Genomic DNA, 14,201 nt, shown 5'->3' on the forward strand with positions numbered 1-14,201 from the left:
AGGAGTTCCGAAATATTTACTGATTGAAACTTTACAAATCAGTGAGGAAAATCAAGAGAAGCAGGGTGGGTCAGTGGTTAGCACTGCTACCTTATAACGCCAAGGACCCAGATTAAATTTTAACTTCAGGTGACTGTCTGTTCAAAGTGTGCACATTCTCCTTGTGTCTGCATGGGTTTCCACCAGTTTCCTCCCACAGTCCAAAGATGTGCAGGTTAGATGGAGTGGCCATGGTAAATTGCCTACAGTGTCCAGGGATATGTAGGTTATGTGAAATTAGTCATGGGAAATGCAGGATTACAGGGACAGTGTACAGGGGCGGGGTTCTGTGTGGGATGTTGTTGCGAGAGTTGATGTGGACTTGGGCTGGGTAACCTGTTTTCACAGTGTAGGGATTCTATGTGGTGATGAAGAGAGGCAAAAATGAACAGATGTAAGTCAATATTGAGACAAATTGCATAATATAAGCCAAAATGTAGAATGAGAAAGAGAAAACAAAAGGATGAAAATGATGGCAACATACACTTTATCGATGTAATTTACCAGCAAGGAGCTGCAAAAAAAAACTATAACGATATTAGGTCGAATAGAGATTTGACACTGAGACAGTGTTCTATCACTACTCATAAAAGCCATTATTTGTGGGTATTTTGTGCAATAAGTGATGAGATCAAGGGTACAAATAAAAATGAATGAGTCGATTGCAAGCTAATTTAACAAACCAGTAAATATGAATTGCATGTTGCAGAAACTACAAAATTATTTTAACTATGCACCTTACAGCAGCATCCTAAGGTTGCTGGGTTCATCTATACTTGAAAGTATTTTTTGTTACTCCGCCACCTGTAAAATAATCACTGTACATCATTTAGGCATACTTTAAAAAAAATATATGTATTACGAGACAAAATCCTAACAGTCTATATTTATAATTTGTAAAAAAAAATGCAATTTACTGTGATTTATTAACATGGATTAAAATGCCCAACCAGTGCTGCAGTGTGACTGTATCTTAAAAAAAATTAAAATTCTTATACTAAGCTCACAGAGAACATACACATATTTGCAAAGGGACTTGAATGTACAACAGTATTCAAAAATGGGAGAGAAGCATTGGCAGGTTTTACAAGCATGTAAAAAGTAAATGCACAATTATTTACATAACATCTGCCAGAAGAAATTAGAAATAATCTATACATTAAATTACTTTTCTACATATAACCAATCAAGTAAAAGAACTATGTTTCACACCGCAACTGTTTCAAAACCTATATTGCATTGTTCTGCTATTGTTTATAGTATACAAAGGAAAATAAAATGTTTGCTACAGAAAGGGAATTGAACAGAAAGAGTAAAGGTAAATTGCATGAGTGCCAACACTCCTTAGAAGTGCAGTTATGTTTAACATACTTGAATTAAAAAATTTATACAAAACATTCAATAAATGCATTTTTAAATGCAACAATAAAATTACTAAATTACAATTTTGAGCCAACCTGTGCACTACAACGTCAGTTAGGATGGCTGGAATGTCTACTTACAAAATAAAATTTGAAAAATGTTTTTCTTCCCACTGGCTTCACAAACACATATATACAGCTCCAACAGGATTAAAACGTTTCTTTTAAGAATCAAAAACAGTTGTGTGAAAGACAAGTAAAGATGAGCACTGGTGATAAGTTTATTACAATGTCTGACTTACAAGTCTTAAGTAGTATCTTTAAAAGATACATTACATAAAATATTTACATCTTATTTTACACAATAATGTTCAAAATGGGTCAGCACAGCCCCATTTTAATGCCATCCTGAGCTGTGAAAATTGTTTTGCTGGAAAGATGGTGGTAATTGTGGTCTGGGAACAGAAATTTGTGGGGGTAATGCCGGCATCTGTTTAAGTCCCTGACCTGTAAGTGGAAGAGGGATCACTTTGGGGGATGGTGGATGGAATCCTGGGCTTGCGAGTGATGCAATACTACTTGCTCCTTGAGACGGGTGGTGAGAGCCTTGTCTTGGCAGTGAATGATGAGATCCTGATCCTGCAGGTGGAAGCTGAGATCCCAGAGCAGCATGATGAGAGGGATGGTGACTCAAAGGCTGATGCTGATGGGCCCCTGAAGGAAGATGGTGTGATCCTTGAGGAGCTGGATGATGTCCTGACCCAAGAACTGGAGCTGGTGGCGGCGGCGGTGGCGGCGGCGGCGGTGGTGGCGGCGGTGGCGGATGTGCTGAACTAAGTGCATTTTGATGTGATGTTGGAGTTCCAGAGGTTGAAAGAGATTGATTTCCTGTTGCAGAAGGTGGAGGAGGATGAACAGGTGCTGGTCCAGGTGGTGGCGGTGGTGGTGGATGATGTCCTGAAGTCTGAGTATGTAGTAGCGTCCCCTGGGTTGGCGGTACTGGATGAACTGGACTAGTTACATGGGACAATGGTGGTGGGTGTGGGCCCTGTCCTTGAGTTGGAGGATGATGTGGGCCTGGAAGAGGCACGAGGTGCGGTCCTGATCCGGGTGACTGAGAAACTGGAGGTGGTGGTGGTGGTTGCGTTACTGGTGCTGAGGAAGAGTGATGCAGGCCAGAACTTGGAGGTGTCAGATACTGCCCCGTAGAAGATGCATGATGTGCAGAGGCAGTTGCAGCTGTTAGTGACCCTGAAGTGTGCAATAATGCAGAACTTGGAGACTTTGGGGGGCCTTGGTGTATAATGGATCCAGGAGAAGGTTGAAGCAAACACGTTCCAGACAAGTTCTGTGTTGGACTTGGTACAGGAGAGAATGTTCCCTGTTGGGGAACGTTTGTTCTTGGCTGATTGAAACTTTGAAAGTTCCCAGAAGGTTGCTGGTTTTGATAATAGGTAGGTGGTGGTGGTGGAGGGGGTGGTGGTGGAGGTGGTGGTGGGGGCACACTGCTGCTTGAATGTTGCTGGCTGAACTGATTCAAGCTAGGTTGATGACCTGATGGTGCTGTTGATGAAGGATAAAAAGTTGCACTCGTCTGCTGCTGTTGTGCTAAACTCCCAGGCTGTGCTGTCTGAAAGTACACTTGTCCCACAGTGACAGGGGTTAAAAAAGATCCTCTGTGTGATGTTGCCTGCACTGTTCCTACTTGAGGCGACTGTGAATGAATTGTCCTATACGGTGATCCCAGTTGGTGTGGCTGAGACTTTGGTGAATGTAAGTGCATTTGAGGCTGTGGTTGAGAACTTGATGGAAGATAGTTGGCCTGTCCAGATGTATGAGGAGCTGAAGATTTAAGCTGATGCTCAGCATGTTGTTGGAGCACAGGACACTGAGTATTCAATGGATGCTGAGTTGGTTGACAATTTGATGGTTTTACTAAACTCTGAGACTGTGATGGACACGGATGTTTTAAATAATGTGGATTTCCAGACTGACCATTAACATTAGTTTTTGATATTGGCTGGGAATCAAACTGAAAATGCAATTTTTGCTGTGTCTCGGATTTAATTTGACTTTGATTAGAAGTCTCAGTTGTATTGTTTGTATTTTCTAATAGGGGAGGATGAGACTGCAGCAAGGGTTGAGACTTCACCTGCAACTTTACCTGGGACTGGGATGAAAAAGCAGGAGATGGTGGAGAAGGCATTTGTGCTGGCTGTTAAAAGAAAAAAGCGTGAGCTTGAGCAAATTATTTAAGCTGAACATAGAAAAAATAAACTACATCATGTTTTTCACTATTCGTGAACAATACCAAGTCGTAACACAATAACTTGTGGAAAAAAACATTCTAGACTAAATTTCAGTATGTATAATGCAAAATGCTCTAAAGCAATCAATGGCAAATTACCTTGTTTAATTTTGATGGGCTTACATTATGCTTTTGTGAATTCACTGGAGATGGGCACTCCTTTTCAGAAACTTGTTCTGCATTTTCTGCATCTGAAATTTCTACAGAAGCAGGAAGAAAATTAATGTATCATTAGAACAGAGAGGCAGCTTTAAAAATGGTACACTTAAATTTTGACAATTTAAAACCAGCCATTTCCTCTTCAACATCTCGGAATTAACAGAATAAATATACATTAAACACTAAAGCACTATAAAATGCTATATTCTTTCTCTCCGACGTGCAGTAACTTATTAAATATTTATGACCCAAGTACATAATATCTTGTTCCAAATTTTACTAACACTAACATATACAAAGATATGGTCAAATTAGCACTTGAACATTTTTTATTCCTTTGAAATGTAATTGAACATTGACTAAACATTGAGATCTATAAGATTGGGGCTTTTTGCACAACTTATTTTCAGTAACTTCTATGTACAAATGAGATTCTGGCAAAATGATCTGAGTAAATAGAATTTCTGAGTACTACAACATACCCTTTTGAATGTAAAATGTGGTCATTTTGAGAGTGATAACTAATAAATGTTTTGACCAGTGCTTTTAAAGGAATACTCTACAATCAAAATACACAATACCAGAATATTCCTTAAAGAAATGTTTTTAATGATTTCAGGTAGAGCCAGATCTCTTCCATGGATCAGAATGACTTTTGCAAAATTTCTCAGTCTTGAACGAGCTAGACAGTTTGATTTGTGATACCTCAGGACTTGGTCATATATTTTCAATACTCCTCAGGAATATTAATAATTTTTCCTATTAGTATTCAAGATAAAGCCACAAGATGATCTCTGGAGACTGCAAAGTTAAGACAGATATCCAAATGTTTTGATCATTTACCTTTAGAAGATGGGCAGAGGTTTCACAGTTTTCTTCTCGTGTTCAGACACCTCCTCAGGAGGTAAGACAATAACTGGGGAAGATGCATGATGTTTAACTTGTACATAGCTTGGTGGAATGAGCAAACTTAAAAGGGCAAGTAACTGTTTCATTCCATATCTGTTCTTTGCCTTTACAAGACCGTTATACATCCTTACTGTGGAGTATTCCTTTAAATTTATACCAGCAGAATTCCATAAACTACTAAGCATTTGTCCTACAATATCCACATACCTAACAGCTGTATTGAAGCAAATGTAGTAATATAAATTTCTGAATACAAGAAAAAAAATTACAAGCACAAGGTGCACATGTTTTATTGCAGATTATGTACATTTTGACACATACATTTTTTAACTTATAGGTACAAAGGTGCATACTTTTAAAGGGAATTTTACATTTCATGTATGGAACCAATTTACTTCTCAACTTGTGCTCATTTCAACAGTCAACGATTAGTGCAGATAATATAGAGGAAAAATAAGGGACTCCATTCCAGCATGACATTAGAAAATATGGTTTCACAACAGTTACAGATCACAAAAAGAATGATGGAATGATTACTGGGATGTCTTCTCTACTGACCTAGGTTAGGTTCACTAGGAGAGTTAGCTGGGATCTTCAGCTGAAGGCGTGGAATGGTTTTTGAACAGTGGGATGAAGATGGAGTTTGGAGATGACACTGTGGCCAATGAGTTGATGTTGGGCTATGGGTGGGTGAAATCATTCCTACAGATGGAAGTCCCAATAACAAAGCATTAGAAGTGATAGACTTGATTTTAATAAATAACGTGCAGAAAAAAATGCCTTTCAAATTTCTTTCAAGTACATACCAAATCTATCATTGACTATTACTTATCTTAATGTCCTTTCACTCCAAACAGACAAGGAATCAAGAATACAGTGACACAATGGATACTAATGTAGATGGACCATATACATGACTTATTTTGGATTGCACCAATAATCGGAAGCACATAATATGTGCATTCAAAACACCAATCCTGATCAATCTGATGAGCTAATGCGACTAACATGTTGCAAGTGCTTTGTAACAAGTTTTAGAAGTTGCTCATAAGTATCTAAAACATGTGACGTAATAACACACTTTACAGACTTTGAAGTTTCAAAGGTAGCATTGAGAGAGTTCCATGGCAATTTTAAAAATTTGTTGAATTATTCATCCTCCCATGAAGGTCATACGCCTTCAACTTGCTGTATTTGTTTCTGCCTAGCTCAGCCACATGCTTCAGGGGAATGGCAGTGACGAGAAAGATGTTACACCTCTAAACCCTTGCTTCTGTACTTTTGTGCAGTCTCTAGAATGTGCACGATGCATCATTCTTTTTCAACTGACTCCAACATTTTGTGGAACATTCAATGCTCCACAACTGAGGTAAAGAACTGTGCACACTATGGCTACATAGGAAGGGCCATTTTCTACTCATTAACACTATATAGGAAGCATATAAAATCTGAACAACCAAAAGCAAATTGCATGGAAGAATCAAATTGTGACATCGAATCAGTTCAATAATTGGCCTCAAATTTAGTCTCTTCTCAGCTGACTGATAATTCTACTAACCTATTACAAATTTGTAATTATACTATCAAATTAGCAGTGGGAAACAGTGTAACAGAAATATACATATTTCTATTTTAATAGTTTATTATTTGATGGGTAAAATCACTTCCTTTGGAAGATATTATTTGACATACACACATACAACATATATATGTATTTTACACATACACACACTCTATGCACAAATTAAAAAGACATAATACTTACCACCTTCTTTTTCTTTTCTATGATCACTCAAAAGTAAAGCTCTTTGATAGCTTCTTTCTCTTACTTTCTCTACCGAGGTTGAAGCAGTCCTTAACAGAGAAAATATATAAACAAAACATAGGAAGGTATCAAGGAGTTCGTATCACACAGCATTTCAAAGGAAAAGATTGATACAACAATATTTCACACTTCAAACAAAGAAAAGTAATTGCAATTTCCTTTGATGTGTTCCCTTCCATACTCTGGTGGATTTTTGTTTAACTCTACACTTCCCTGAATACAATGGGCAATTTAGCATGGCCAATCTGCCTAGCCTGCCCATCTTTGGACTGTGGGAGGAACCCGGAGCTTCTGGAGGAAACCCAAGCAGACACGGGAGAACATGCAAACTCCACACAGACAGTTGCCCAAGGCTGGAATCGAACACAGGTCCCTGGCACTGTGAGGCTGCAGTGCTAACTACTGAGCCACCGTGCTACCCTTAGCCACTGTGCCACCTATAAACTAACACCAGTTTGAAAATTAAGGGTATTGATCCATTTAATTCTTCCCCCTTGGATGCAATCTCATGTCTAGACTGTCTCTGTGGTTATGTGGAAGAATAATCATGCACTAATGCTGTCTACATCAAACTATTATTCAATACAAACTGACCAGCCATCCTGCATCAGCCCCCTTTAGTTTTATTTACTCATAACACCTAAGACCAACATGTACTGCCCATTAATTTCCCTTGATGAGGTAGTGGCAAGTTGTATTCTTGAACTGCTGCAACCTTGTGATTTTGTTACATTCACAGGGCTGTCAGGAGAAAATTTCAGCATTTTGCACCAACAACATTAAAAGAATAGCGATAAAATCCCAAACTGGGTGATATGAAAATTGGAGGGGAACTTGTAGATGGTGGCATTTCCATGTACTATCCTAATGGATAGGCTGTGAATCTGGAAGATGCTATCAAAGGAGAAGTGCCACATTTCTGCAGTGCAACTTGTGCATGGTACACACTGCAGCCAGGGTGTACCTGTGTTGGACAGAGTGAATGGGTTACCAGTCAAGCAGGAGCTTTATCTTAAGCATTATCCACACAAATCTTTTCAGTGTGCATTCTGTAAAGTGTTAAATTTCACTCACCTATCACATATTTGCTTGCCAACCTGTCTTGGTTGCCTGCCTCAAAAAATCATTGAAAAGTCCTAGTCCTCATTTAAACTACCACTCCCATATACTTCCACTGGTCCCCCCAACCGACACTATTGCCTTACTTGACCCTATCATCCTATATCTGTAACCTCACTTGCACTCTGAGGTTCTCAAGAATGTCAGATCATTTCCCTCTGCCTTCTGCAACTGTTTTGTTAAGCTCTTGGGCCTTGTGGAAGGTACTGTGTAATTATTAGTTTTCTTTTCCACAAACAACTGGAAGAAACTATTTCAAGTTGAACTTGAAGTTACAACTGATGGGACTCAAACTTGCAAATAAAAATTCCAAAAATTATTTTAAAATTATTTTGTTAATAAAAATTCCAAAAATTATTTTAAAATTATTTTGTTTTTAAAAGGTTGTGCTTCAAGTTCAAAGCATTCTATGTGAAGAACATAGTTGTACTTTATATACGGTTTTATTGCTCCTATGAACTTACCACTGAACATCCGCATCATCTAATTTTTTTTCTGTTGAAGGTGTCTGTTTGACTGGAGATTTGTTGCCACTTTCAATTAGACCAGCAGGCTCCACCGTAGCAAGCAAACATGATGACTGACTAGTGATGCTTCCTCCTTGCTCTCCACTAGCAGTTATACTGCTGCTACTACTGCCATTGTCATTGTTACTGGCCCCACTCACACCAACAACACTATATAGCGATGTGGCAACTGGAGAGAAGCTCTCTGATTTGGAACCACTTTGTCTTGCTTCACGTTGCCTTTTACGATACTCCAACAAAGATACCTGCATTAAAAAAAAAATCAGCCTATAAGTGCACTTCACATCAGTTAATCAAAATTGCTCTATGTCAAAAATACAAATAAGGTTTCTTCCTTCAATTTTTGTCATAAATATGCACACCTTACCACAAATCTGCATGCTTGTCTTATACTGAGTATATTGTATTAAGCAGCCTGAAAGTAATTCTGCTAATTTCGATTCTGGACACTTACCTTCTTCTTTTGAGGTGGATTTTGTGGAATACAGCTTCCCTCTGTCATACTGTCCCCATTAATCCCCTTGCCAAAGCTGATCATGACATCATCAGGGCAGTAATAACCAACTCCTTCTGGAAATGACAATCTGTTGTCCTCTTGAACCATTTTTGACTCGCTTGTTCTGAAGCCACCTCCTACCTCCAACTGATGTGAAGGTGTCAGATCCCGAAGATTGGAATTCAAGGGTGAGAAATTTAAGCTGGGTCGTTCTGGGCTTTTCATCCATGAGCAGTAAACATTGCCCATTCCACTGTAAATTGGTTCTGATTGGCTGTTTGTATCAGTCCGATCATGGTGAATAGGGCAATCTAAATCTTTGTGCCGCGCATGCTGTTCACATGCCTCATGTCCTGTCTGGAGTTCTGCTACAGATTCAATGCCACTGATGCACTGGCTGATTTCGGCCCTGCTCCTTGGGCTAACGTCTCCTATAGTCTTTGTATCATGCAGTCCCATTTCTGTTAGGCTGGAGCTCCTTAAAGAATTCAGTGCTAAGAGGGAGGATATCCTGTCGGATGTCTGCAAGCAAAAAAAAAATTAAGATATTGATAATTTAATTCTGTGCTAACAAATTCAATCACTCTTCTAAAAACAGATTTCTCAATCAGAAAACTATATCACGAATCCAGGATAAAATATAATTATTTAAATCAGAAAAATGAATTTCAGGCAGGACAGAACAAAGCAAAACTGAAGATTAATCAGAATTGTGTAAAGCAATTTTCTTTCCCCGACAAATATTGTTCTGTCCGCAAGTTACAATGCTCCTGAACTGAAATGGTGCATGTGATTTCACACAATTTCAGCAAATTTAATTTCATGCTATTTCAAAGAAAGATTCAATTAACTTGCCTAAGTTCCGGACCTCACACTTATGTGGATTAAACTCCATCTGCCATTTCTCCAACCATATCTGCAAGTGATCTATATCCCAGTGCACTCTTTGACAACCTTCTATGCTATCCACAACTCCCATGATAACAGTGGTGGACCCAGCACAGATTCCTGTAGAACACCACTAGTCATAGGCCTCCAGCCTGAAAGGCAAGTTTCCACCAGAATCTCTGTCTTCAATGGGCAAGCTATTTCTGAATCCACATGGCCAAGTCACCGAGGATCTGATGCATCTTAGTCTTCTGGATGAGCCTACTGTAAGGGCCCTTGTCCAAAGCCTTACCAAAATCCATGTAGTTAACATCCATTGCTCTATCCTCAATTGATCACCTTTGTCACCTCCTCGAAAAATTCAATCAAGTTAGTACGACATGACCTGTCCCGCACAAAGCCACGTTGGCTATCCCTAATTAGGCCATACTTCTCCAAAATGTGCGTAAATCTTATTCCTAAGAATTCTCTCCAATAGCTTCCCAACCACTGATGTAAGGTTCACTGGTCTGTAGTTTCCTGGATTATCCCTATTTCCCATCTTGAATTGAGGAACAACATTAGTTACTTGCCAGTCTTCTGAGATTTCTCCAGTGGCTAATGAGGATACAAAGATCTTGGTCAAGGCCCCAGCAATCTCCACCCTTGCCTTCCTGAATAACCTGGGGTAGATACCATCGGGCCTTAGGGACTTATCCACCTTAATGCTCTCAAGAGATCCAACACCACTTTCTTCTTGATCTCAAAATGCCCTAGCATTTTTGCATGTTCCAACAAAAAAAATCACACTATCCTTCATATCCTTTTCCCGGGTGAATACTAATGCAAAGTACACATTTAGGATTTCACTCGGATCCTCTCCTCCGTGCACAAGTTCCCTCCTTTATATTTGAGTGGTCCTACCTTGTCCCTAGTTATCCTCTGGTTTTTAGTGTATGCATAGAATGCCTCAGGATTCCCTTTAACCCTACTTATCAAGGTCATTTCCTGGCCCGTTCTTGCTCTCCAAATTCCCCGCCTGAGTTCTTTCCTACTTTCTTTACATCCCTCATGGGTCCTGTCTGATTTTAGCTTCCTAAACCTTACATGTGCTTCTTTTTTCCTTCTGACTAAATTCATAACCTCCCTTGTTATCCAAGCATCCCTTACCTTGCATCCTTGTCCTTCTTCGTTACTGTAACATGCCGGTTCTGAACTCTCTTTAAACAATTCCCATGTCAAATGTGGATTTGCCTGATAATAGCTCCCCAAATAACACTCCCTAGCTCCTGTCTAATACTAATGTAATTTGCCCTCCCCCAATTTAGTAATTTGCCACAAGGTCCTGACTTATCCTTATTCACAGCTATCTTAAAATTTAAGGAGTTGTGATCACTGTTTCCAAAATGGTCTCCCACTGAGAGGTCAGTCATATGGACAGGCTCATTAGCCAGTAGAAGGTCGAGTATGACCCCTCCTGTCGTTGGACTATCCACATACTGTTTCAAGAAAGCCCCTTAGATGCACTTAACTAAATATTGGGGAAATTAAAGTCACCCATCATGACAACTGTTTTTATTGCATCTTTCTGTAATTGGCCTACATATTTGTTCCTCAATGTCTTGGTGGCAGTTGGAGGATTATAGTATAATCCTCTCAGAGTGATTACACCCACCTTATTTTTGAGCTCTACCCATATTGCCTCAGTGAACAAGCCCTCCAGTATGTCCTCTGAGTGCAGTATTAACACTCTCCCAGATTAATAATGCAACTCATCCAGCTCTTTTACTTTCCTCTCTGGCTTGACTAAAACAACACCACCCTGAAATGTTGAGCAGCCAGACCTGCCCCTCTCTCAACCAAGTCTCTGTAATAGTCACATCACAGTCCCACGTACTGATTCAGGTTCTAAGCTCATCCATCCTACCTTTAACACTCCTTGTACTGAAATAAACGCACTTCAGCCCATCAATCCCACTGTGTTGATTTACCTGTCTCAGCCTGTGCTTCCTGTCTGATTTACTGGTCCAAACATCTTCTTTCCCCCTCAATCCTTCCACTTGCTGACCAGCTGCTCTGGTTCCCAGCCCCCTGCCACTCTTATTTAAACCCTCCTGAACAGCACTAATGAACCTCCCTGCGAGGGTATTGGTTCCCCTCCAATTTAGTGCCACCTATCCCTCTCATATAGTTTGCTAAGGTTATGTGAATGGTTAATCATGTTATTTTTGTGGAAGTACACATCTATGAGCTGCTGCTTAAAAACATGGCTACTTGCAGAGCAGGTCATACATTCTGTTTCTCCTGAATCCTCCCACAATGAGGACTCTTTCTCAGATGCTGCTGGTTCAATGTTTTGCCTCTAAAAGCAGTTACGCAAACTTATAAAACATTTAACAGTCACACTTAAAGAAGAATTTGACGTGAGAAAACTACATTAGCAACCTGGTACATGTCTGATATTGGGAAGAACCAGCAAAAAATTAAAAATCATTACTTAAACAAACTTTACATCTGGCTGTGATCCAAAAGAAGAAAATGAAAATGGCAGTATCAACATAAAATTTGACTACAAAAAATAAATGGCAGATAAAAACCAGATTAATTACTGCCACACAAGAAAAGTAAATAAATCAGTTTGGAATTTAGACAGAACTTTCATTTGTTGTATATCATCCAATTAAAACTCATGTTTAAAAAGTAAATTTGACATTTCTCCATTATGGAATTTTAGAGGCAAGGACAACTGGAGACCACGTGAATGTAAACTAGAACAAGGACTTATAAACAAGTTGGGATGTGCATTTAAATGGCTCTCTCCTTGATGAAAATTCTTAAAGGAAGTGTCTTCTAATGTATCTGGTTCAGACAGCAACTAGCTTGTTTGTTCATAATGGATGATAAACCAAAGCAAATTATTTTCAAAATAAACTATAGGGACATCCATGGCTAGTTACTACACTTACACAAGTGGATGTGACGGTGTTACAAATAATCTCGGACTTTGGATCTTTCTTGGAAGGTGGGAGGGTTGGGGGTTTGGAAGTCTACTAAAGTTCCAACTGCATTGGTTAAAGTTCTGTAAGAATAACAGTAAATGAAGTTGCAATGCTCCACATAATTATAATTTATACAGTGCCATTAGCTTTCTTTAGTTAGTGGCAGTCATTACTGAATAGAAGACGATGCATGAATTTTAAAAAATGGCATCAGAAGATAAGAGCTCATCTGTCTACATTGATGACTGAATTAGGCGTGAGAGATCCTACAGAGCTAGGAGGTGCCTCTTCAGATTTCTGGACATTATTTCTTCCACCAATGAGAATAAAACAGATGAATAGGTCATTGCTTTGGATGGAAACTTATGGGCTCAAAATAGATATCTTAATTACTACAAGGTCCAGTCACTGCATTTAAAACAATTCATTGCCAGTAAAGTACTTTGAGATGTAATACACAAATGCATGTCTCTCCTTAACTGGTGAAAATAGCTACTTAGTCAAGTTACTGGGAGACAATCAGCACCCAAGAACTATTAATCAAAAATGTTAATGCTTTTAGCACAGCAAAACACTCTGTAAAATTAGAAAGTAAAGATAAGTGGGTTACACGATGAACTGAATGGCTATGAGTATATACCTACAATTGCCAAACATCCCAGGCTTTACAATCTCACTTCTGGTCTGAATGGTTGGATGCCAACTTTAGAAAAGTGACAGTGAGTAAAAGAATACATTTACTGAATATGGCATTACAGACACTTACAGTATGTACAAAATAATTAACAATTCTGTACCTCATGAACGTATCTTCTTCGCTGAACGTCTGGTGAACTTTCAGGCGATGAAATGTTCTTTGTACAGGTCAAAGGAAGGAAACGAAAAGGTAAAAATATAAATAATGGATATCTCAGAACCAGCACTAATTTGTTCATGTCATTGCATTTCAGTAAAACCAAATGATATCTATTGAATAACTTGTAAACTCATCCAAAAACAAATTCTTTTTATGCTATCTCACATTATAGGAACTTGCTGTGCACAAACTGACTTTTACCTTTCTTACAATACAACAGTGATGACACTTCAAAAGCACCTCATTGGTTGTAAAGCGCTTTGAGGTGATGAGTGTTGTGAGTGGTGTTCTTGAGCCTTTGCAGTCCTTGGGGCATAGATATGCCATTGTGCTGTTAAAAAAAGGAACTCCAGAATTTTGACCCAACTGCAGTGAAGGAATGATGATACAGTTCTCAAAATCAGGATTTATACCTTAGATTTACATCTAGAAGAAATGGTTGTTTGCTAATGTTCACCACGAAAGGCCTAGGTACAAAGTCCTTGCTGATTTCAAATCAGGCAAGAGAAACAAGCCAAGGTGACCAGGTAAACAAAAGATTTGGAACAACAATTTTTTGGGTATTTTGCCAGTTGTCATTTTTTCATGCGTCATGGTGCCCAAACATGCAATTTTCATCAAGACCGACCATTAGGCAGTATTTCTGGCTATTTCATTGCTTAATAATATTGCAAGCTCAATGAGCACATTAACTTACCATGAACCCTAAGCACATCCAAAATAATGCAGGCATAAA

At 39.0% G+C, this 14,201-nt stretch overlaps 1 protein-coding gene across 6 annotated transcripts in view; it reads right to left on the minus strand.

Annotated features, from left to right (window-relative positions):
• Nucleotides 1-875: 875 nt before the first annotated feature.
• The window catches only part of kmt2e (lysine (K)-specific methyltransferase 2E), an 84,210-nt gene continuing 70,884 nt past the window's right edge, over nt 876-14,201 (minus strand). For 5 of the 6 annotated variants that reach the window (XM_048553954.2, XM_048553953.2, XM_048553952.2 and 2 more), the window contains 7 exons: nt 13,407-13,463; nt 8,702-9,265; nt 8,185-8,492; nt 6,542-6,630; nt 5,335-5,478; nt 3,808-3,908; nt 876-3,615 (listed from right to left, as the gene is read on the minus strand). In XM_048553954.2, coding sequence (XP_048409911.1) covers nt 1,798-3,615; nt 3,808-3,908; nt 5,335-5,478; nt 6,542-6,630; nt 8,185-8,492; nt 8,702-9,265; nt 13,407-13,463 — 3,081 coding nt within the window. In that variant the 3' untranslated portion in view covers nt 876-1,797. The remainder of the gene's footprint in view (nt 3,616-3,807; nt 3,909-5,334; nt 5,479-6,541; nt 6,631-8,184; nt 8,493-8,701; nt 9,266-13,406; nt 13,464-14,201) is intronic. The other variant, XM_048553956.2, reaches the window with a different exon arrangement.

This window comes from Stegostoma tigrinum, chromosome 25 (assembly GCF_030684315.1).
Source record: "Stegostoma tigrinum isolate sSteTig4 chromosome 25, sSteTig4.hap1, whole genome shotgun sequence".
NCBI lineage: Eukaryota > Metazoa > Chordata > Chondrichthyes > Orectolobiformes > Stegostomatidae > Stegostoma > Stegostoma tigrinum.